Source organism: Phoca vitulina, unplaced genomic scaffold (genome assembly GCF_004348235.1).
Source record: "Phoca vitulina isolate PV1807 unplaced genomic scaffold, GSC_HSeal_1.0 scaffold13, whole genome shotgun sequence".
Lineage (NCBI taxonomy): Eukaryota > Metazoa > Chordata > Mammalia > Carnivora > Phocidae > Phoca > Phoca vitulina.
In genome coordinates, this window is record NW_022589716.1 from 10,044,051 (window position 1) to 10,066,133 (window position 22,083).

The 22,083-nt window shown below is 59.0% G+C and overlaps 1 protein-coding gene across 1 annotated transcript in view; it reads left to right on the forward strand.

Moving 5' to 3' along the window:
• Positions 1-22,083, forward strand: part of DNAH1 (dynein axonemal heavy chain 1) — a 73,251-nt gene that overhangs the window by 33,474 nt on the left and 17,694 nt on the right. Inside the window, exons 21-47 of the mRNA XM_032411416.1 lie at positions 921-1,085; positions 2,206-2,327; positions 2,428-2,533; positions 3,026-3,205; positions 3,813-3,953; positions 4,550-4,713; positions 4,907-5,020; positions 5,499-5,687; positions 5,972-6,077; positions 6,769-6,882; positions 7,306-7,455; positions 8,785-8,871; positions 8,982-9,168; positions 11,514-11,605; positions 11,804-11,958; positions 13,087-13,264; positions 14,050-14,244; positions 14,334-14,453; positions 14,720-14,878; positions 15,037-15,144; positions 16,213-16,353; positions 16,497-16,657; positions 17,091-17,248; positions 17,608-17,781; positions 18,556-18,594; positions 20,170-20,348; positions 21,327-21,557. Coding sequence (XP_032267307.1) covers positions 921-1,085; positions 2,206-2,327; positions 2,428-2,533; positions 3,026-3,205; positions 3,813-3,953; positions 4,550-4,713; positions 4,907-5,020; positions 5,499-5,687; positions 5,972-6,077; positions 6,769-6,882; positions 7,306-7,455; positions 8,785-8,871; positions 8,982-9,168; positions 11,514-11,605; positions 11,804-11,958; positions 13,087-13,264; positions 14,050-14,244; positions 14,334-14,453; positions 14,720-14,878; positions 15,037-15,144; positions 16,213-16,353; positions 16,497-16,657; positions 17,091-17,248; positions 17,608-17,781; positions 18,556-18,594; positions 20,170-20,348; positions 21,327-21,557 — 3,915 coding nt within the window. The remainder of the gene's footprint in view (positions 1-920; positions 1,086-2,205; positions 2,328-2,427; positions 2,534-3,025; positions 3,206-3,812; positions 3,954-4,549; positions 4,714-4,906; positions 5,021-5,498; positions 5,688-5,971; positions 6,078-6,768; positions 6,883-7,305; positions 7,456-8,784; positions 8,872-8,981; positions 9,169-11,513; positions 11,606-11,803; positions 11,959-13,086; positions 13,265-14,049; positions 14,245-14,333; positions 14,454-14,719; positions 14,879-15,036; positions 15,145-16,212; positions 16,354-16,496; positions 16,658-17,090; positions 17,249-17,607; positions 17,782-18,555; positions 18,595-20,169; positions 20,349-21,326; positions 21,558-22,083) is intronic.

The window sequence follows — 22,083 nt, forward strand, 5'->3', positions numbered from 1 at the left end:
CTTATATGTACATTCCTTGGATCACCCAGAGACGTCTGAGTTGGTCAGCATTGTCCCTGGGTCTCCCTCCTTTGCTCACACTGCCCACCTGCAGTTCCATTCCTTCCTGCCATCTCCAAGGCTCAGCATCCAGCAGCCCTCACTGACTCCCCCACATCTACCAGCAAGGTGGCCCTTGGTGCCTCTTACAAAGCCCATCACACATGCTGGGCCCTTGGTGATTCAGAGGCGGAACTGGCAGCTTCGTGGGCTATGGGCATCTCAAGTGCAGGACCCCATCCTGTATCTCTGTTTCTCCTGATGCCCACACGGGCCTAGCACAGGCCTGGCATGGAACTGGCTGAAGCACACATCTCTCGAGGAAGGGAATGAATGAACGAATGAATGAATGAGTTTGCACTGATGGGAAAAGAGATAAATCCGTAGAGAGGAGTTTGAAGGTAGAAGGAGAAATCAGCTGGTTTTGGAGGTGTCTCGATCTTGGACTGAGGTTTCAGAGAGTATTTTAGGGATCTCAAGCTCAAATCCCAGTATACCTCAGAGACTCCTGGGGTCATAAACCCAAAAGTCCTTCCAGGAAAGGGGACTGGTTTGGGCCTCCATGCACTGGGCTCTTTCCTCTGTGACTGCAGGGCTCACTGGTGTGAGGGTGGATCTCTCGTAGGGAAGAGTGGCTCCCCTGGCTCTGCTGGAGGCTCTGGGGTCCTGTGGGGGACGCAAGGTTTCTCTGGAAGCCAGGGCCTCTGTGCAGCCTTGGCTCCCTGGAGCAGTGGCTGGCAGGGTCATCTGGAAATCCCCCCGTGGGTGCTGGCCCTGATGTCCCGTGCTCGGTCCCGCACTCTGGTCGGGTGAGAGCTCCAGGTCAGCAGGGACAGGACCTAACGTGGACCCCAGGCCCTGACGGTCCATGCCCTGCCCAGGAGGTGCTGGAGGAGTGGCTGAACTGTCAACGGGCCTGGCTCTACTTGGAGCCCATCTTCAGCTCTGAGGACATCAATCGGCAGTTGCCCGTGGAGAGCAAGCGCTACCAGACAATGGAGCGGATCTGGAGGAAGATCATGAAGAATGCCTATGAGAACCGTGAGGCGAGCTCACATGGGGAGAGGAGGGGGCAGCCGGGACCGCTGAGGAGCCTGGTCACGTTGTTGGGAGCCTCCTGGTCTCTTCCCTCTCTGAACAAGAAAGACTGAAGGACAAGTCCGAGACCTGTGTCCCTTTGAGTGGACTCCCCAGTCTTGAGAGATATTCCTCAGAAACACAATAGTTGGTTTTCCCCTTGAAGATTTACAGTCTACATTAGGATTTTTTTTTTTTTTTTTTTAGATTTTATGTATTTATTTGAGAGAGTGAGCATGAGCAAGGGGAGGAGCAGAGGGAAAGGGAGAGGGACAAGCAGACTCTGCGCTGAGCTTGGAGCCCGACATGGGACTCAGTCTCACAACCCTGAGATCATGACCTGAGCTGAAACTAAGAGTCCAACGCTTAACCGATTGAGCCAACTGAGCCACCCCTACATTATTAGGATTTTAGAGATTGTATTTATTCATTTTATTATATATATAGAGAGAGAGCGTGGGGGGGTCGACAGAGGGAAAAGGGAAAAGAGAAAAGAGAATCTGAAGCAGACTCCATGCTGGGCGCAGAGCCTGAAGGCAGGGCTTGATCCCAGGGCCCTGAAATCATGACCTAAGCCAAAACCAAGAGTTGGATGTTCAGTTGACTGAGCCACCCAGGCGCCCCTACATTAGGATTTTAAAGGCTCTGACAAAGCCCACAACAAATCAAATTCCTTGGCTTTGTTTAACCCTAATTTTTTAAAAAAGATTTTATTTTATTTATTAGAAAGAGAGAGCATGAGTGGGGGGAAGGGGCAGAGGGAGAGGGAGAAGCAGGCTCCCCACTGAGCAAGGGAGCCTGACACAGGGCTCCATCCCAGGACCCTGCGATCATGACCTGAGCCAAAGGCAGATGCTTAACGGACTGAGCCACCCAGGTGCCCATAACCCTAATATTTTTTACCATAGACTATTTTCTGTGGATTGATAGGGGTGATGGATGTGGGCCCTGGCTCAGGGCCATTTTTCTGCCCTCTCTCCTTCCCAGGTCCTACTGGGGTCTCTGGCCAGCATGGGTGCCCTCTGAGCCCACCTTGCTGCCTCCCAGTTTGACCATGCTCGCTTCCACTCTCTGGCCTGGGCCATGCAGGTAATCAATGTGTGCTCTGACCAGAGGCTGCTGGACAGCCTGCGGGACTGCAATAAGCTGCTGGACATGGTGCAGAAGGGCCTCAGCGAGTACTTGGAGACCAAGCGGGGTGCCTTCCCCAGGTGGGCACCACCTGGCCCATGCCCACTCTGTCAGTGTCTGCCCACGGGGCTGGGGTGTGAGGCTGCTTGACCCACTCCCTCACCCCCGTTCCCCTGGCAGATTCTACTTCCTGTCAGATGACGAACTACTCGAGATTCTGTCCCAGACAAAGGACCCCACAGCCGTGCAGCCCCACCTGCGCAAGTGCTTCGAGAACATCGCCCGGGTGGGTAACTGGGCCTGGGGTTCAGGCCCGGGAGCTCTGGGGCACCTTTCCAGGGAGGATAGCTCTTTTCTGGCCCCAAGTCCTTTTAGCAGGAGCTGAGGTGGCCTGTGAGATTCCTGGCCCTTGGCGACAGCTGGGGCCTGTGGGAGGAAGGGCAGCTGTAGAACCCCCAGCTCAGTGGAGTCCTGCCCCCCCAACCCCCGCCAGTGCACTGCGGTGCCAGCTGGGCCGAGACACGAGACACGAGAAACGAATCACCTCATCCTTCTCTTCGTCTACAAGGGAGGCCATACAGACCTGTGGGGGAGGGGGACAAGCAGGGCAGGCTTAGCTTCCTTCCCCAAGTGGGCTGGGCCGCAGCTGGGGACAAGGCAGACCCATGTGCAGTCGGGGCAAGCAGTCTCGGGGGCAGGGCCAGTCCTGGGGCTGGGGCGCACGGGGCCTCCGGGCACACATGGGGTAAGGCTGCTCTCACTCCTCCCCTGCCCACAGCTGCAATTCCAGGAGGACCTGGAGATCACACACATGTACTCGGCGGAGGGTGAAGAGGTGCAGCTGTCCTCCTCCATCTACCCGTCCAGCAACGTGGAGGACTGGCTGCGGGAGGTGGAGCGCAGCATGAAGGCCAGCGTGCGGGACATCATCGAGAGAGCCATCAAGGCCTACCCCACGGTGAGCCGTGCCTCCCATCCCAACACAGCCTCGGAGACCCCCTGCTCCTTCACACAGCCGCCTGCCTGCCTGCCTGCCTCGTCCTCGGGCTCTGCCTTGACCCTGCTGCTCTCAGTGAGCCAGCCACAGGATCTCTGGGGGCAGGTGGTCCTTGGGGCCACTGGAGGAGGAATCTGAAAACGTTCCAAAAAGTGAGACGTGCCCCTGATAATGACCAGCTATTGTGGTTGTGTTTTAAGCACTCACTGTGCACCTGGCCCGGTGCAGGGCCTCCCCCCACAGCACCTCTCTCAGTCCACGGTCAGCTCACCTGTGGGTTAGTTCAGAGACGCTTTCTGCCCAAAGGCATGTGATTTGAAAGTGGCAGTGAACCCAGGACTGTGTTCCCCGATCCTAGGCTCCCATCCCTCTGCTTCAAGGTCTCCTCCGCTGAGGAAGTGAGGACTTGGCCCAAACTCCAGAGGCCCAGAGCGTAATGGCTTCTCTCCTTCTGAGGCGGAATTAACTACTTGGGCCCAGAAACACAGAGGAAGTTTAAGCAAAAAAGAGGATGCATGGTCAGGGCTAGCCGCCGCCTGGGTCAGCCCTACCTGTGTTATCTTTCTAGATGCCCAGGACCCAGTGGGTTCTAAAGTGGCCTGGCCAGGTGACCATCGCCGGGTGCCAGACCTACTGGACCATGGAGGTGGCAGAGGCTCTGGGGGCCGGTAACCTCAGTAACCAGCTGTTCCCCCAGCTGGCCCGGCAGGTCTGCTCCCCCCATCCACCCCACACCCTGGGAGAAACTGCTCCCTCCGGGGGGCTTCCCTATATTGATCCTGGAAGGGGCTTGGAGTTAGATCCAAGAGCAATAGGTCAGACACTCCTGAAATGAGTGTCTCACAACCCGCCACCCGTGGGAGGGTCTGGTGGTCTGAGGAGAGCTCTGAGGCCAGGCAGGTGCCCCTCTCCCAGTGGTCAGTGAGGGAGCCACACGTCTGGGGCCCTCCTGCACTGTCTCATGGGCTCTCCTTGCTCTGTGCCCCGGCTCCTCACCACACGCCTTCCTCAAGCTCCTTGCCAGGCTCTACCACCTGGCCCCTGAAGGCTCACAAGTCTCCGCATGCTACAGGGAGGCAGACGCCATGCATGTGCCTCTGTTTTTATTTGCTTTCCTGCCAGACTTCTCATGTGACCCATGCCCCGCCCCCCCCCGCCTCATTCTGAGCCCCTTCCCATCCTAGACCACCAGGAGCCCCCAGGATAGAGAGGTTGTTCCTGGAAGCCCACCGTCTGTGCACGGGAGGGGAAGCCTACCTAGCTCGACCATGCCAATATGTGACAGTGTCCCCCCTGCTCCCACAGCTCAGTGACCTGGTGGCCCTGGTGCGGGGGAAGCTGTCCCGCATGCAACGGGCCGTGTTGTCAGCTCTAATTGTCATTGAGGTCCATGCCAAGGATGTGGTGAGCAAGCTGATCCAGGAGAACATAGTCAGCGTGAACGACTTTGAGTGGATCTCGCAGCTGAGGTGAGTATGCAGGGGCCCCTGGCCCGGTCACATCCATGGCCAGGGCAGGGTGGAGAGTCAGTCTCCAGTAGGCCCTGAGACAAGCTGGGCAGGGCACCTTGATGCCCTCCTTCCCCGCCTCTCCTCGGCCACATGCCCTACCCAGTGGCCCATGGTCCCCATGGTCCGGGAACCTATCTCCCTGCAATGCCAGGTACTATTGGACAAATAACAACCTGTACATCCGGGCTGTGAATGCCGAGTTCATCTATGGCTATGAGTACCTGGGCAACAGCGGGAGGCTTGTGATCACGCCCCTGACAGACAGGTGAGCATCTCCCTCCCCATGTACCGTTCTGCCCTGGCGCCCTCCCTCCAGCTCTGGCTGGCCCGAGAGTCTGGGGACCATGAGGCCCAGTGAGTCCATGCTGGGCCAGTCCATTAAAACAATGCAGGGTTAGGAGCACGGGCTTCCAGTTCAAGACCAATTCTGTCCCTCTGCTGGGCGACCTTGGACAGCTGACTCGACCCTCTGTGCCCCAGTTTCCTCTGCAGCCTCCTCAGGGTGGTTATGAGAATTTCATGAGCCGAGGTGTAAAGCTTTTAGCACACACATGGCACTCAGGAAGCATCTAAGCATCTAAGCATTTACTAGTTTCATCAGTGAAAGCTGCCTTTCAGGGTACCAGAGGAATTGACTTGGGAGAAAGAACAGGCAGCCCCTCTATAAAGTGAACCACTCCCTAAGTCTCCGGGAGTCCTGAGGAAGGAGTGTGGCCCATGCCTACCTCCTCTCACTCCTGCAGGTGCTACCTGACTCTGACCGGGGCCCTGCACCTCAAGTTTGGGGGCGCCCCAGCTGGCCCGGCTGGCACAGGGAAAACTGAGACCACCAAAGACCTGGGCAAGGCCTTGGCCATCCAGACGGTGGTGTTCAACTGCTCTGACCAGCTCGACTTCATGGCCATGGGCAAGTTCTTCAAGGGCCTGGCCAGGTGAGGAAGCGCATGAGGGTGGCACGGGGCAGGGCAGGAAGGCTGACCTCTCCCAGGGACGATGCCTGAGAGGAGCCTCACAGGATGGTGGGGGGGACAGGAGGGAATAATAGTCAAAGGCTCAGCCCCTGGTGGGCACTGGGGTGGGGTGGTGGGTGGTGGGAATATGGCTGAGCTGGCCAAGGTGACCGTTGGAGGCTTCCTCCCAGCAGAGTCACAGGGGGCCCTTGGAGGTGTCGGGTGGGCCCTGAACTCCCGTCCCCCGTTGTCCTTCCCTCACTTAGCGCTGGGGCCTGGGCCTGCTTCGATGAGTTCAACCGCATGGATGTTGAGGTGCTGTCGGTGGTAGCCCAGCAGATCGCCACCATCCAGAAGGCTCAGCAGCAGCGGGTGAGCGTCACGGTGCCCCTCCAGGTTACCAGCACGTCACGTCAGCTGGCCCCGGCACGCCCACGCTGCCGCGGGCTCCCCGTACTGGCGGGCGCCAAAAGCTGGGCACTTGGGCCTGCCCTGAGCCCACACTCTCTCGTCCTGCAGGGGACCAGGCAGTCCCACTCTCCCATGTGGAACTGTCCCGGAGGGGCTTTTGTAGCCAGTCAGGGAGCCCCACGTCCCTGCGCCACTCTGGGGGCAACTTCCGGGCCAAGCTGCTGTGGATGAAGGGATCCCTCCTACATCCTGACCCTTACGGGAAGCTCCAGCCATTTGTCCTTTCTGTAGCCTCATTCAGAGGGGCCAGAGGTCTCCTCCCAGCGACAAGAGCTGGGAGGCTGGCAGGAGCCCAACCCCACCCCAGTAGGGCTCTGGGTCCTAGTCAGAGCTGAGCTTGCCCACGTCCAGGAGAACCAGTGTCAGGACCTGGGGGGAGGGTGTCGGTAGCAGGAGATGCGTGAAGACCTCAGGGAGCCGGGACCTTGGAGGCCACCAGTGCCCACCAGGACCTGAGGTCTTAGGCCAGATCCTGAGAGAGGAGCCAACCCTCTCTCCTGGGCTGAGCAGCTCTAGCCAGGACAGGGCTTCCACAGGGACAAGGGGGCCCATCCAGAGAGGAGGCGGGTGAGCCAACCCCTTCCCCCTGTAGGTAGAACGCTTCATGTTTGAAGGCATCGAGATCCCACTTGTGCCATCCTGTGCGGTGTTTATCACCATGAACCCAGGATACGCTGGCCGGACCGAGCTGCCCGATAACCTGAAGGTGAGTTCAGGCACAGGGTGGCCCAAGGGGCTTCCCAGGGTACTGGAAAGCCCGGGGGCTGTGGCCTCAGAGGTGCTTAAGTGCTTATACAAGGATTCCCTGGGGCAACCCTCCTGCCTGGGGGTGCTGAGACCAACCCCCCAGCCATGGAGAGGAGGCCCCAGGCTTGTCCTCAGGCTTGGGAGAAGTCGGGCGGGGGGTTCAGGTCCACACGGCAGAGCCGTCCAGCCACAGGGGAGGATAAGCAGCCTCAGCCACGGCGGGTGAGGTGCAGAGGGGAATCCAAGCATCGGTGGGGCAGGAGGGCAGTGAGCCTGCCTTCCGAGGCCTGAGGACCACTGAGGACGGTGAGGTCCAGAGAGTCGGCAGGGCTCTGGGAGGGGAGGCCTGCCTTTCCATTCACACGGGTGCCCCATGCCCCAGGCGCTCTTCCGGCCTGTGGCCATGATGGTTCCGGATTACGCCATGATCGCAGAGATCTCCCTCTACTCCTTTGGCTTCAATGAGGCCAATGTGCTGGCCAAGAAGATCACAACCACCTTCAAGCTGTCTTCCGAGCAGCTCAGCTCGCAGGTGAGGCCCTGCCCCTACCAGGTTCCGGGTGTGAGAGCCACCGTCTGCCCTCCGTGAGCCCCGTGAGATAGGAATTACATCCCCACTCCTCAGCTGAGGGCTAGTTGGGTCAAGCATTAGGAGACCAAGAGCCACACAACCCAGGGCTGAAGAGCGAGCACACTGGGTCTTGTGGGACCAGAGCAGGACAGCAGCCCCCCGCCCCGTGGGCCTTCCACTCAGCGTGCTGAGCCCAGCTTCCGGGGGCAGCCGCCATTGGTACAGACCCCAGCACTGCTCGCTAAGCTTCCCTGTTTGGCTCCCTTCTCAGGCAGGCTTCCCCTCTGCAGGGGCAGAGATGAGCCTAGCTCTAGGCTTACATGCTAAGTTCTAGAAAAAGTCCCCGGTGTCATCCTAATGGGCCCTCTCTGCATGACCTGCTCCTGCATGAACACCAATCATTGTGGCCAGGGGGAAACCATGCTGCGTTTGGCCGTGTCCCCCACCCCCCCACCGCCAAGCCCATGGGCTGGAGGAGTTGTGGTCTGTTACTGGGAAAAACAGCAGCTGCCCACCACAGCGCAGCCTGGATGCCCGCACCTCCACACACCTTTCCTACCATCCACTTTCAAAAATGCTACCCTCCCATTAGACCGACTGTACCCACATGGTTCTGGAAATGCAGAACCTTAAGCGGCAAGTCTAGCCCAGTCACTTCATCCTGCTCCAAGTCCAAGACTTCTGGGAAGTGTGCTGGTTTGTGGGTCAGGTCCAGATGTAGCTCTCATGGTCTGGCCCCATGGGGGAAAATGATAAAAATTTAACCATTTCCAACACACCTACTATATAATGGAGAGAAACAGAACAAGCAGCAAAGAAGGGAAAAGCCACAGTGGTATGGCCGAAAGGGTGGGTCTGGAGAGACGTTGAGACAATGTTAGAAGGAAGCTCAAAGGCCCTCCGGGCCAACCCTGCCTTCGCTCAGATGGGAACCCCTTCTTTCATGTTTTGAACAAACCTGAGTATGTCCCTGCCCCTGGTACAGTGCTGAGACCGCAGGACTCTGCCAGGGTCGGACCCGCACAGAGTCCTCACCCTCAGGGCCCAAGAGTCAAGCAGGGGATGCAGACTAGGTAGGCCTGGGAAGGGAGAGGACCACTGGGATGGTAAGGAGAAGGTGCCGGAGGCATACAGTCGAGGGCACCTGGCTCAGGCTGGGGCCTGCAGGGGGTGTGACCTTGCAGCTTCCAGCTGGGTGAGGGCCAGGTACCAGGCGGGGAGGCAGAGCGTTCCAGGCAGCGGCCCCCTAAGGCACAGGGCCCACCCGCCCCTCCTGTGCTGTGGTGACAGGATCATTATGACTTCGGGATGAGAGCTGTGAAGACCGTGATCTCGGCTGCCGGGAACCTCAAGCGAGAAAACCCCAGTATGGATGAGGTGAGCTCCATCTAGAGGAGCCCGGGGAGCGGGACTACAGGAGGGCGCCAGAGGGGCCGAAGGCATGTCTGACCCGGGTCCCCTGAAGGCTCCACCGGCCTCTGCTGCAGGAACTGATATGCCTCCGGGCCATCCGAGATGTGAATGTGCCCAAGTTCCTGCAGGAGGACCTCAAGCTCTTCTCTGGAATCGTATCAGATCTGTTCCCCACCATCAAGGAGGAGGAGACTGACTATGGCATCCTGGACAAGGCCATTCGCAAGGCCTGTGAGAACAGCAACCTTAAGGCTGTGGACGGTGAGCCGCCGGCCCCTGCCCTCGCAGTCCTGGAATGGCCGCCCCGGGATCCAGCGCAGGGGCGCAGAGTCGGGGCAGTGCTGCCTCAGGGTCGCTCACACCTGGCCCAGCGTGTGGCAGGCTGGGGCTCTCGCCAGGCAGTCCCCAGGGTAGGGCAGGTGACAGATGTGTAGAAGAAAGCCCTCTCTCCCACTCATGCCCCTGTCCCCAGACGTGGGCGTTTTCCCACACCAACCGAGTCTCCGACACCAGTTTTCCACTGGCTGTCCCGCAATTCGGCTCAGTTCTGACACTAAGCAGAGTCACAAGTCACAAGTAGTCACAAGTAGTGGGTCCCCAGGTTACCCACAACTTTTCGGCAGCTTGGCTACAAACCAGAGGTTCCCACGACCCCCTTTTTAGGTTTGATCGTTGGCTACAACAGCTCGCAGAACTCAGGGAAACACGTTTACTACTTATTATATAATAAAGGGTATGAGAAAGGATACAGATGAACAGCCAGATGAAGAGATACATAGGCTGAGGTCTACCCCCTTGGAGTTTGGGGTGAACCACCCTCCCAGCACATGGATGTGTTCACCCACCAGGAAGCTCTCTAAACCCCATGCTCTGGGGCTTTTTATGGAGCCTTCATCATGCAGGCATGATAGATTATTATTATCAATTATTATCCACTTCCAGTCCCTCTCCCCTCTCTGGAGAATGGGGGAGTGAGCCCAAAAGTTCTAAGCGTCTAACCATGGTTTGGTCTTCCTGGTGACCAGCCTGCTCCCAGGAGCCCAAACCAAGAGGTGCCTCATTAGAACAAAAGACATTCCTAGCACTCAGGAAATAACAAAGGTCTTGGGAGCTCTGTGTCAGGAACCGGGGTCAAAGACTAAGTATCAGAAAAGAAGATTCTCCTAGCATCCTACTTACAATGGTTTGAGGAGCTCTGTATCAGGAACAGGGGGCAGAGATTAATGTATCTTTTGCTGAATATTTTACAGTAGGGAAGCAGATCCTGTCACCTCCCTGAGACCCCCTGCTTAGCCCCCTCCCCTTGTGGGCCCCTCTTGGGCCTTGCTCCTCCCCAGTAGAGGCCCTCCTCTACCCCATCCTTACCTGCCTGGGGCAGCAACGGGGTTTGATGCCATCACTGGGGGAAATGGTGAGCTATGGCCTGCCCACGCCTCCTGTCCCACCACACCCCAGCCCATACTGTCCTCTTTTGGAGCAAAGCATATTGCTCTCATCTAGGACTTATTCACAGTCCCCGTGGAACACAGCCCTGGTGTTGTTGGGCTAAGGAACGTTTGAGCCTTTCTTGAACCAGCTTGTTACAAAGGCCGCCGCACCGATGGAAGAACTCTGGGGGATGTTGCCCTCAGGCTCCCTCTGACCCCAACCCTCTTTCCTGATAGAAGGCGGGGGTCTCAATGCAGCCACTGCGCAGCCATGCAGCTCCGGATCTGGTCCCCCCATCCCTAGGCCGGGGGACCTTTCCTCTCCTCCTAGAGCCTCCCTGCCAATCCTTTGTGGAGTGGGGGGACGCTCCTCCCGGAAGTCACACCTGGCCACGAGGCCACCCTGGCTACACGGGGCCCTCCTCTGGGGCCTGGTGTGCTCCTCGATGCGAGGTCTGCCCCCCACGCCCTCCACTGTCCTTCATTCCACAGGGAACTCTGATGCCACTTCCTGCCCGCCAGGTCCCAGTGGGCTTGTCGGATGAAGCCTCAAAACCTCCCTCGTGGCCTTGGGTCAGCTTAGCTATCACTGAATAATTGGACCTTGTCCCATTAGCAGGGCCTCCCAGACATGCAGGGCCACAGCTCCCCCCGCCAGCTCCCTAAGCCGCTCTTGAGCCAAAGTGAGACGCTCATTCCCTACCTGCGTGGGTCTGGCCCTCTGCCTACAGCGGGCAGCTGTCCCTGGTCAGTCGCAGCTCTTGACTGACGCTCCGATTTTGTCCCTGGGATTTTGCCATGTATTGGCCACCATTTCCTCAGGGTAGTGCTTTCAGCAGGCCGGGGGGAGGCTTTGGGGCTGGAGTTGCTTCTGGGGCCTGTGACAGCTGACACTGAGCAGGTCCGTGCCAGTTGGACACCCGACCGACGCATGGTACGGCATAATAGTCACAGTGGCAATCATGGCTGCCATTCACGCAGTGTGCCTACTCTGTGCCCGTCCCTGCGCTGAGGGCTTCACCTGCCCCCACCTATGAGGTAGGTATATTGCCAGCTGCATTTCCTAGATGAGGAAACCGAGGCTCAGGGTGACCCACCTGAGGTGGCCCAGCAAGCTAGTGGCAGAGCAGGACCCAAGCCCATGCTCTGCCCCCGAGCTCCACTGCCATGTCCCTCCAGGCTTCCTGACCAAGTGCATCCAGCTCTACGAGACCACGGTGGTGCGGCACGGCCTCATGCTCGTCGGGCCCACCGGTTCTGGCAAGAGCAACGTAAGTGGACCCAAGCCAGGCAATTCACTACCCAGACAGGGGCCCGAGGGGTGGGTGGGGCCTCGGCAGGGGTCTTGGGCCCCATTTGTACCTCTGTAGCCTCTAGAGTACCCTGCCTGCCCCCTGTGGCCTGCAGCCCACTCCAGCCCTGTGCTCTGGAGAGCCAGGAGGCTCATTCTTGGGTGGCTGAACCCCCAGTGTTACAGAGTCCTGGCAGCCGCCATGACCTTGCTGAAAGGACAGCCGTCCATCAGTGGTGGCGTGTATGAGGCCGTCAACTACTATGTGCTGAACCCCAAGTCCATCACGATGGGCCAGCTGTACGGAGAATTTGACCTGCTCACCCATGAGTGGTGAGTGGTCCCGGCCCCTCTCCAGGGACCAGCTTGCGCCCAGACCTCTGGGGGCTGTGGGCCATGGGCCTCCCTCCCCTAGCCCAGTGGGAGGTCAGGAGCTCAGGCTCTGGAGCCCAAATGCCTGGGACTCTACTCACCACCGCACTTCCTTGCTGAGTGACCTTCCTCCCCGCCGGGCCTTGGTGCCGTCATCTGCAAAGTGGGAATAATAATGGCGCCATGATTATGGTAAGGAGAAAACGAGCTTGATATAAGGAAGATGTCTGGACAGCGTGGCACATACCAAGTCCTTAGTAAATGTTGCCTGCTGTCGTGACCACAGAGGGCTGGTGGTCCCTCTCAGGGCCTCCACCCCCAGGAGGACATGTGCGTATCAGGGAAAGTGCGCTCGCTGAGCTGGAGAAGGGCAACTAGGTGGAGACCCTCCAAACATCAGCATGTGGGAGGATTTTCTCTGGGGCCATTCTGTTTCTCTGGGGAAGTGTCCAGTTTCTGCGGGGGGTTTCTGCTTGGCTCCAGTGTTCTGGGGTGTGGACACTGGAGGGGGGCAGTCACCCATCTTTCCAAATGTGACTCTGGCCTGCTTCCCCATTTCTAGTGAAGGGTCTCATCCACGCCCACTCCAGGCTCTTGCGTGCGTGGGTGGGGGGCCTGGGGATCAGACCAGAAAAATGTCCCCCTACCCACCACTTTCCCAGGCACTTGGTGCCTCTGAAGCCTGAGCCTTCCTGGGTTCTGTGGCAGGACCTGGATGCATCTCATGACCGATCCCTTGCTTTCTCTGCTGGGTCATTTGCCCCTTCTCCTTCTCCTCCCGTCTCCCAGAACTGTGTGGACCCCCATTTCTGCTGTTGCCTCCTCCCCCATTTCCTTTCTTTTCCCCAGTATGTCACCTTTTATCTTCCTTTAATATAACTTTAGTGGAGATTCGGCAGAGAAGGAACAAACACACATTTTAATAACACCATGTTACACCAAAAAGTCCCATTTTCCCCATTATTGTTTTTAAATGAATGAAGATATTAAAGAGAAAAACCCCAGCAGAGCAGGGCCAGACCAGCAGCCGGGTTTCCCTGGGAGTCAGCTGTGTGCGGCCCTGTCTCCCCCTCCCCCTGATGGCTGCAGGACAGACGGGATTTTCCCCTCCCTCATCCGGGTGGGGGCCATCGCCTCCGACACCAACAAGAAGTGGTACATGTTCGACGGGCCGGTGGACGCTGTCTGGATAGAGAACATGAACACGGTGCTGGACGACAACAAGAAGCTGTGCCTCAGTTCTGGGGAGATCATCAAGCTCACAGAGGTCCGTCTACCTGTCTGCCTTCCCAGCTCTCCTCTGCAGCTGAGCGGCCCCGGGGACCACAGTATGCTGGCCAGCCTCATCCCTCTCCTTCTCGGGGCCACGGCTGCATCCCAGGCCATCCCCAAGCTCCCACACCTTGGCCATGTTGGGGGTAGCTGCCCAGGGCTGCCCTTCTGTAGACCACATTCTGGGATGCGCTGGGCCCAGGTCGGGGACGACCACCCACTGCTCTCCGGCTGACTCTGCCTCGTGCCTCCCAGGCCCACTTGCAGCCATGTGGGCCCAGTCTGGGCCAGACATCTTAGCAATGTGCCAGGAGTCTGGGAGACTGGCGGTACACGCCTGTCCCCAGGGCCACCTGCCTGGTGTGTGAGGTGCAGTTCTCAGACAAGGAGGGCTGTCACCTGGTATTAGGGCCGTTCGTGGTAGCTACACTGAGCTGATCTCGAGCCCTTCTGAGAACACCTGGAACTTCTGCAGCATAGCATACAGCTCTCATCAGATAGCTCCAGGGACCCCCAAGATGCCCTGGTCCTAGGCTGGCCAGAGAGCAGTCAGGAATCTCCTGACTTTTGTTCTCCTCATGGCCCCAAGGAGAGCTATGTTAGCTGAAGACCAAGGGGTTCCTGAGGCCCCTCCAGCCCACCACTGCTTCTGGTCCACAGCCTGTCCCACAGCCTGCCCACAGTTGCAGGATGGGCAACCCCTCCCTGTGGCTCTGCAGCCCTTTTCCCGGCCCTAGGAACTGGCGGCCAGCCCACTCACATGGCTCCTCTTGGTGCCAGGCGATGACCATGATGTTCGAGGTGCAGGACCTGGCAGTGGCCTCCCCAGCCACAGTGTCCCGCTGTGGCATGGTGTACCTGGAGCCTAGCATCCTAGGGCTCATGCCCTTTGTCGAGTGCTGGTTAAGGAGGCTCCCTGACTTATTCAAGCCCTATGAGGAGCAGTTCAAGGCCCTCTTTGTCTGCTTCCTGGAGGTAAGCGAGGCCACCGTGTGCCCGGCCCAGGTGGGGCAGCAGCACTCTATGGCCACCAGCCACAAGAGCCAGGTGCTCATCCCCTGTAGGGATCCATCACTTTCGTCCGGCACTCGGTAAGGGAGGTGATCAGCTCAACCAACAGCAACCTGACCCTGAGTCTCCTCAAGCTGCTAGACTGCTTCTTCAAGCCCTTTCTGCCGAAAGAGGTACAGCTCTGAGCAAGTGGGGCTGGGTGCCTGCTCCTTCCTGTCCCTGCTCTCTGTGCCTGGGCACCTGAGGGCCCTGAACCTCAAGCCCAGCTTCCTGGAAGAGAGATTCAGATCGGCTCACCTGGGTCATGGGGTCACCCCATCCTGTCTGCTGCAGAGCACCAGACCATGCAGCAGAACCCAAGGATGCCCCCTTCCCCCGCTTCCTCGGGCTACTCACCACTGGTCTTGCCTGGGCCTGATGTGGTCCCCACTGTCCCCAGGGCCTCAGGAAGATACCTGCCGAAAAGCTGAGTCGCATCCCGGAGTTGATTGAGCCCTGGTTCATCTTCTCCCTGATCTGGAGTGTGGGCGCCACAGGGGACAGTACCAGCCGCATCAGCTTCAGCCACTGGCTCAGGATCAAGATGAAGATAGAAAATGTGAGAGGTGGCAGCCCCCAGGCTGGGCTCCCAAGTCCCAGATGTGTGTGCTGAATGCTGGGTGCTCTGGGGCCGTGCACTCAGCCCAGGCCCCCAGGGATAAGCAGCCACGCAAAGTCCTGGGCCTCACAGCCTGGTTTTCCTCTGGTCCCTCGCAGCTGACCATGCACTTCCCGGAGGAGGGGCTGGTGTTCGATTACAGGCTGGAGGACGCAGGCATCAGCAGCACCAATGACGATGAGGACGAAGATGAAGAGGGCAAGCAGGTGAATGCAGGCCTGTGCTAAGGCGGCAGGACAGGAAGGGCCCACTGGGTGGTGGCTGTCCTCGATGAATAATGACTACTGAGAGGAGCCCATGCTGATGGCCACAGGTCTCAGGTGGGGGGTATTTGCATTACCTCATGGATCCTCACAGACCCACAGTGTGGTTATTATTGTGCCCAATTTCCAGACAAGGAAATTGAGGCTCAGAAGAGCCACACCCAGCTAGTGGGTGGCAGAGCCGGACTTGAACATGGGACTGGGAGATGTTGGCATTCCTCCCTTCCCAACCATATGCATTGCCTCCTCCATGTTGATGCTGGGCCCAGGGGTGGCTGCCTCAGTTCTACTTAAAAGTCCCATTTTCCTAGGGGCAGGGTGCCCTTAGGGTGGGGCAGCAAGCCCTCCTGGCCTGCCGTGGTGTCCCATCCCTCCTATCAGCCAGCGAGGGCTCCGGGAGCCTGCTGTGCTTCCAGGATCAGGACCCCAGCCCAGGACGAAGAGGAGGCAGAGAGGCATCTGCAGAGAGGGCCACTATGCATGGTCCTGCTGGGGTCTCAGAGGGCACCTTTGAGTCTAACGTCCCCAGTGTGACCTGTGGTTTGACCGTAGCGAGCCCCCTCATGAAAGGAGGTCTGCAAGCTGGGTCAAGGCTGTGGGTGAAAGAATTCATACAGGTAGGGATAGTTGGGGAAGACCAGGCTGGGGGATCTCTCCATATCCCAGTGATGCCAACACTTACGGTTCTGGCCCACACACCCTTGGATAGCCTGAAACCAAATAGCAAAGGCCTTTGACTTCTGGGCTGTCCAACTGCCAGAACACCTCCCTGATGCCGAGACCTAGCAGTCCCTAGGAAGCCCCCCACTCCCAGTGGTTGGTTCTGGGATTCCCCACCCTGAGCAGAGAGGAGGGCACAGGGCTTCCTGTTTCAGTCCCAAGCAGCCCCTCGCCTGGGCTCTCTTGCCATGGCCTAGCAGTGCATCTCCTTGTCCTCCTGGTGCACTTGGCCAGAGCGGGGTGTGGTGGGGTGGGGTTCTGGGCCCAGCCCAGAGCTGCCTGTGCTTCCAGGTGGCCTGGGTGAAGTGGATGGACTCCTCGACTCCATTCACCATGATGCCAGATACCAACTACTGTAACATCATCGTGCCTACTATGGACACAGTGCAGATGTCCTACCTGCTGGACATGCTACTCATCAACCACAAGCCCGTGAGTGCCCCTGCCGTGCCCTGCCTCACCCATACCAAGACCCAAGTCGGGGGGTGGCTGACCTCCCACACTGTTGGGGGGGAAGCCCCTGCTGTGTGCCAGACCTGGTGAGAATCTTGAACACGTGATCCCCGTTCTCCCAGGTGCTGTGCATCGGGCCGACAGGCACGGGGAAGACCCTCACCATCTCCGACAAGCTCCTCAAGAACCTGCCGCTAGAGTACATCAGCCACTTCCTCACCTTCTCAGCCCGAACGTCAGCCAACCAAACCCAGGACCTCATCGACAGCAAGCTGGACAAGAGGCAGGCACCTTCTTCCTTTCTGTACCCCAGTGTCCTCCCAGCTTGGCTCAACCAGCTGTTTACCCAGCTCCTCACCAAATTGTGCTCTTGGGTTTGCCAAAAACTTCCTAGAGGGCCCTGGGTGCTCTTGCAGACTGTTCTGGAGCCCTCATCCATCAGGAATTCCTAAGCCCCGCCATGGGTGCTTGCCCTGGGCTGGGTACTTGGGTGGGGCTTGATATACATCTGCCTGGGAGGCAGGACTCAACTTGAAGGGAGCCCAGACTCGGGGCAGCCAACGTGATGTCCCAGGATGTTCAGACTGGGATGAGGGGCTGCTCAAAAGGTTTCACAATTCAGAGGAAGCTGAAGGCAGTTGCCATCCTGCCACCCCTGGATTCCCAGAGGACCTGGTGGCAATGGGTGCTGGGCTCACGCAGCCCCTCCCCCACAGGCGAAAGGGTGTGTTTGGGCCGCCCCTGGGGCGCAACTTCATCTTCTTCATCGATGACCTGAATATGCCAGCCTTGGAGACATATGGCGCCCAGCCACCCATCGAGCTGTTGCGCCAGTGGATGGACCACGGTGGCTGGTATGACCGCAAGGTCATTGGTGCGTGCCGGCCGGCCTGGGCCAGCGGGGTGCGGGCTGGGTGTGCTGGGCAGGGCAGGTCGCCCCATCCATGAGGCAGGGTAGGCACAAGGCCTATTGCCCACAGTACTTTTAGAGGGTCCAAAGAAATGTTTTGATTTCTTTTAAAATCACCAGAAAAATGAACTTTTAAGGGTCAAAGAACATTTTTATTGTATAATATTAATATATTTGTCTTTATTCCAATACTGTTATAAGTTAGCATTTTTAATATTTTTTATAGAGGAGGAGGCCCTTGAAGGCCAAGTGCCTAGGGCCCACAAAAAGTCATAATTCAGCCCTGGGTAGGGCCCCCTCCTGACTTCCTGCCTCCACTCCAGGAGCCTTCAAGCACCTGGTGGACATCAACTTTGTCTGTGCCATGGGCCCCCCGGGTGGAGGCAGGAATGCCATCACCCCACGGCTGACACGCCACTTCAACTACCTGTGCTTTGCCGAGATGGACGAGGTCAGCAAGAAGCGCATCTTCTCCACCATCCTGGGCAGTTGGATGGGTAAGCACCAGGTGGAAGTCGGGAAGTCGGGGAGGCCCTGGGCAAAGGTAGAAGCCCAGGCCAGGTAAGCCACTCCTAGGACAGCTGGGCAGCTGCTGGAAAGGGTGGGGTGATGGAGGCACTGACCTCAGCCCTGGCTTCACCCTTTGGCAAATTCATGAACCTCCCTGAGCCTCAGTTTCTCCATCTGTATAATGGGCAATGACATTAGTGACCACCATCCCAAGTCATGGAGGTTAAATAAGACACTGCATGTAGCATCTAGCATGAAGCCTGGCACGTGGTGATTGCTGAATATATGATTTATACATACGTACAGTTAGGCATTCACCTGCATAAGTACACACGTGTATGTTAGTATTTGCCCAGAAAAGCTGGTGGAAGGATGTTACTTTTATAAATCAGGAAAAACCACCAAGATAGAATAGACAGAGTGGTCCTGATCTTCCACTGCATCAGGGTGCAGTTTTCCCCCACCAGCCCACCTCCTGTCTAACATACACTCTGACCTTTGAACTCCCCTTGGCACTGCACCAGGCGTGGGTGATGGGAGTCAGGCCTTCCCTCCTCTGGCCTGGCCTGCCCTGCTGCCAGTGGTGATAGGCCAGAACTTGCCTACAGGCCCAGCTAGGGGTGGGGGCCACATTGCTCTGAGAAGGGGGGTGGGTGCTAGGTGGCTGCTCTGGGAGCTGTCCAGCTTGGCCCAGCTGGCCAAGGTGGGCAGCAAGGGACCCGCCTAACTCTGAGCCCCATGTCTCTCCCTCAACCCACTAGATGGACTCCTCGGAGAGAGAAGTTACCGGGAGCCCGTGCGTAAGTGCTGGCCTGGACAGGGCCTGGATGGCGCGGGGCGCTGGTACCTGGGTGAGCCCCAGGCTCCAGTTGGGTGTGGCCGTGGCTGGGTCCCCGTGGCCACAGAGAACCATCCTTGGGCTCACGTGGGGACCTTGAGCTACTGCTAGAGCAAACGCCTTCATAGGTTCATTCAACCATTCACATAGCAGTCAGTCCTTCACTGCCTGGGCTAGGTCTGACCCACAGTAAAAGCGAGGTAAATGTGAGTTGAATGAATGAATAAAGGAATCCAACAAACTCCCACCCTGTGTAAAGAAGCAGAGGCTCCCAAGAGGCCGGCCCTATCCAAGGAGCAGGCATCTCTGGTGTGGCAGCCTCACGCAGGGCGGGTCTGGCGGTCATTGATTTCCCCCATCTTAACAACAAAACACAAAACAGCCGCTCTGGGCCCCTTCCCACCCACCCTGGCCGTCTCTCCATTCCTCTGCTCACACAGCACAGCTCAAGAGCATTTTCTCTTCAGGCTGGCATCACCCCCCTCCCCCTTTCCCTTGTGCCTCAATACTCCCCAGAGAGTGTCCTTGTCACCACTGGAGTCTTGTGGCCCGACCAACGGTCCGCTCTTACAGTCCTCACGTTCCCGGCTGTCACTGTCACTGGAGGGTGGCCCCTCCTTTCAGCTCAGGTCAACCTCCTATCCCCATTCCCTCACCCCACCCACCATCCCGTCCAGCCCTCTAGCCATGCCCGCCTGAGGGACCCATTCACACGTTCACTGGGATCACACTCCTCCTCGCTCAACTGCAGGCAAGAGCCCAAGTCCCAACACTGGGACCGCCTTGTCACCTCTCTGCTCTCACCCCCTCCTCACTGGTCCTTGGCACCCCAGGCCTCAATACACTGGCTCCGGTTCCAGGCCTGCTCACACCTCCCTTGTCCAGCTCTCTGCTCCAGCGTCCCTCCTCACCAGGCCTCGCCTAGCACTATGTCACATGTCCCCAACCCTGGCTCCCCGACCACTGCTGTCCCGCGGCAGGCCTCTGCATGGCACTCCACTGTCCACACTGCTGCAGATCCCTGCAGAATGGCGGCTGGTGGGTGAGGAGTGTGTCTGTTGGGACCACCCTCTGGACCCAGGACCCAGAACAGTGCCTGTGTTAATTAACTGATGAGCCCCCCTTTGGGGCTCATGAGCCCTCCTGCCCCTTCTGTACTTGTTTTCCACTCCCTCTGCCCCAAGTTCCCACAGCCCCACAGGGCAAGGCAGTAAGGGCCCCGCCCAGCACTGACCCCGTTACTATGCCTGGTTCCATGGATGTGCCCCAGTGCCCGACAGCCTCGGTAATGAGGTGGTAGAAGGGGGGAGCTCAGAGCAGGAGAGTTCTCACCCCAGGCTGGGGGGCATCAGGAGAGCTTGTGAAGGAGGTGGCATCCAAGAGGGGCTGAAGGCTGGGTGGAACCCAAGCCCGCAGGCTGGGGCGAGGGCACCTGGGGGAGAACCCAGCACTGGCAAAGCCAGGGAGGTAGCATCCACAGAGGCCATACAGGGAGCCCCCGCCAGTGTGACTCAGGCCCACCCTCCTGTTCCCACAGCTGGGGCCCCCACCATCGCCCACTTCACGGACCCCCTCGTGGAAGCCACCATCATGGTGTACTCCACCATCACCTCCCAGCTGCTGCCCACCCCGGCCAAGTCCCACTACACCTTCAACCTCAGGGACCTCTCCAAGGTCTTCCAGGGCATGCTCATGGCCGACCCGGCTAAGGTCGAGGTGAGGATCCAGCAGGCTCCCTTCCCCGTGTCCAGCAGAGGAGAGCCCACAGTGCCCTCACAGTCCTCCCCAGCCCCTCAATTTTAGGGCTTGCTACCACTCCAAAACTGCCCAGCCTTGATCTGGCCAGGCCCTGAGTGGGGCGGGGGGCAGGCTGTGCTCCAGCCCCCTGCTTTCCTACAGCTGAGCCCTGTCTTGCGGCTCAGATCCATGCCTACGATGGCAGCAGTGATGGGGATCACACAGAAGGATCCAGGGCAAGGCAAAGGAGAGAGAGAGAGGGTTCCAGGTGGAGGCCCTGTGTAGGAGAAGACTGGGGAGGAAGAGTGAGGGGGATGCACGCGAGGAACCAGAAGCCCAGGCGGACGGAGCAGGACTGTAGCAGGGAGTGGGCTGTCAGGGTGCTGATGGGGCTGGGCAGCTGTGGGAGCCATAGGGTCCTGAAGGTGGTGGGAGCCCTGGGGGCTGGGGGTGGGGGACTGATTTGCCCTTGGAATGGGGGCTGGATGGGTCGGTGTGTGCAGAGCCTGGGGCCGGGGAGACTTGGTGAACAGGACAGACGCCAGCCCCGGCCTTGCCAAGCTATAGCCAAAGAGGTAGAGAGAAGGGCCTGGGGGCTTCCTGAGGGCCATCCACTCACCCAGGGGGAGGCGGGAAAGCCGGGATAGAGGCGGCAGCAGACACAGAGATGGGAGCCGAGTCAGAGGGGCTTGCTGGGTGGCTAGCGGCGGGGCGTCGGGAAGGTGTAAGGAGAACCAGGCGTTCCTCCCAGGCTTAGGGTTTGAGCAGCTGTGGGGCCCTAAGGGGAGAAGCTGAGGCCCATAAAGCGGCCGGCTCCCAGCAGGCACCTGGGCAGCGTGGAGCCGGGGCAGAGGGGCGCGGGCAGGGCGGCGTGGAGCCGGGGCGGAGGGGCGCGGGCAGGGCGGCACGGGACGGGGTCTGGGGGCCAGGGGGCAGGCGCTGACGGGGCGGCTGCAGGACGGGGTGCAGCTGCTGCGGTTGTGGTACCATGAGAGCTGCCGCGTGTTCCGCGACCGCCTGGTGAGCGACGAGGACCGAGGCTGGTTCGACAGGCTCCTGGAGAGCTGCATGGAGCGGTGGGGGGTGACCTTCGTCGAGGTCTGTCCCTTCCAGCCCATTCTCTACGGGGACTTCATGTCGCCAGGCTCTGACGTCAAGTCCTATGAGCTCATCACCAACGAGAACAAGGTGAGGGGCCCCGTCGCTCTGCCCCCAGGCCCCGGGCCCCCTGCAGCCCTGCGAACAGACCAGCGCGCTATGACCGGAGGGTCAGGACTCTGACTCAGAAGGCCAGCCCTTGCCTCTGTAGGTCCCGTTTCCTCGCCTGTCTGAAGGGTGCGGCAGGCCCTGCTTGGCCCGCCTCTGGGGACAAGCCTGTGCTTCATCTGGGACAGGCTCTGTAAACATGGACGTGCTGGCCTGTTGGAAGGCTATCATCTCGCCCACAGAGGGGCGGCAGGGCCCCTGGGGGCACAGGTCTGAGTCAGGACCCCAGGGAGGCATGCAAGAGACCTCGTCAGAGGCCTCGGAGCTGCATGGCTGGAGTGGGCCTCCCGATGCTTTCCCAGTACATACATCCCATCCTCGGTCCCAGGAGCTCTCGCGAGGGCCCCGGCTCAGTGTACCTGGTGAGGCCCAGAGGAAACAGGCAGGGCTCTGACCCCGCCCCCCAGGCCTCTAGTATCCCACAGGTCTGGCCTCGTTTAGGTCTGGC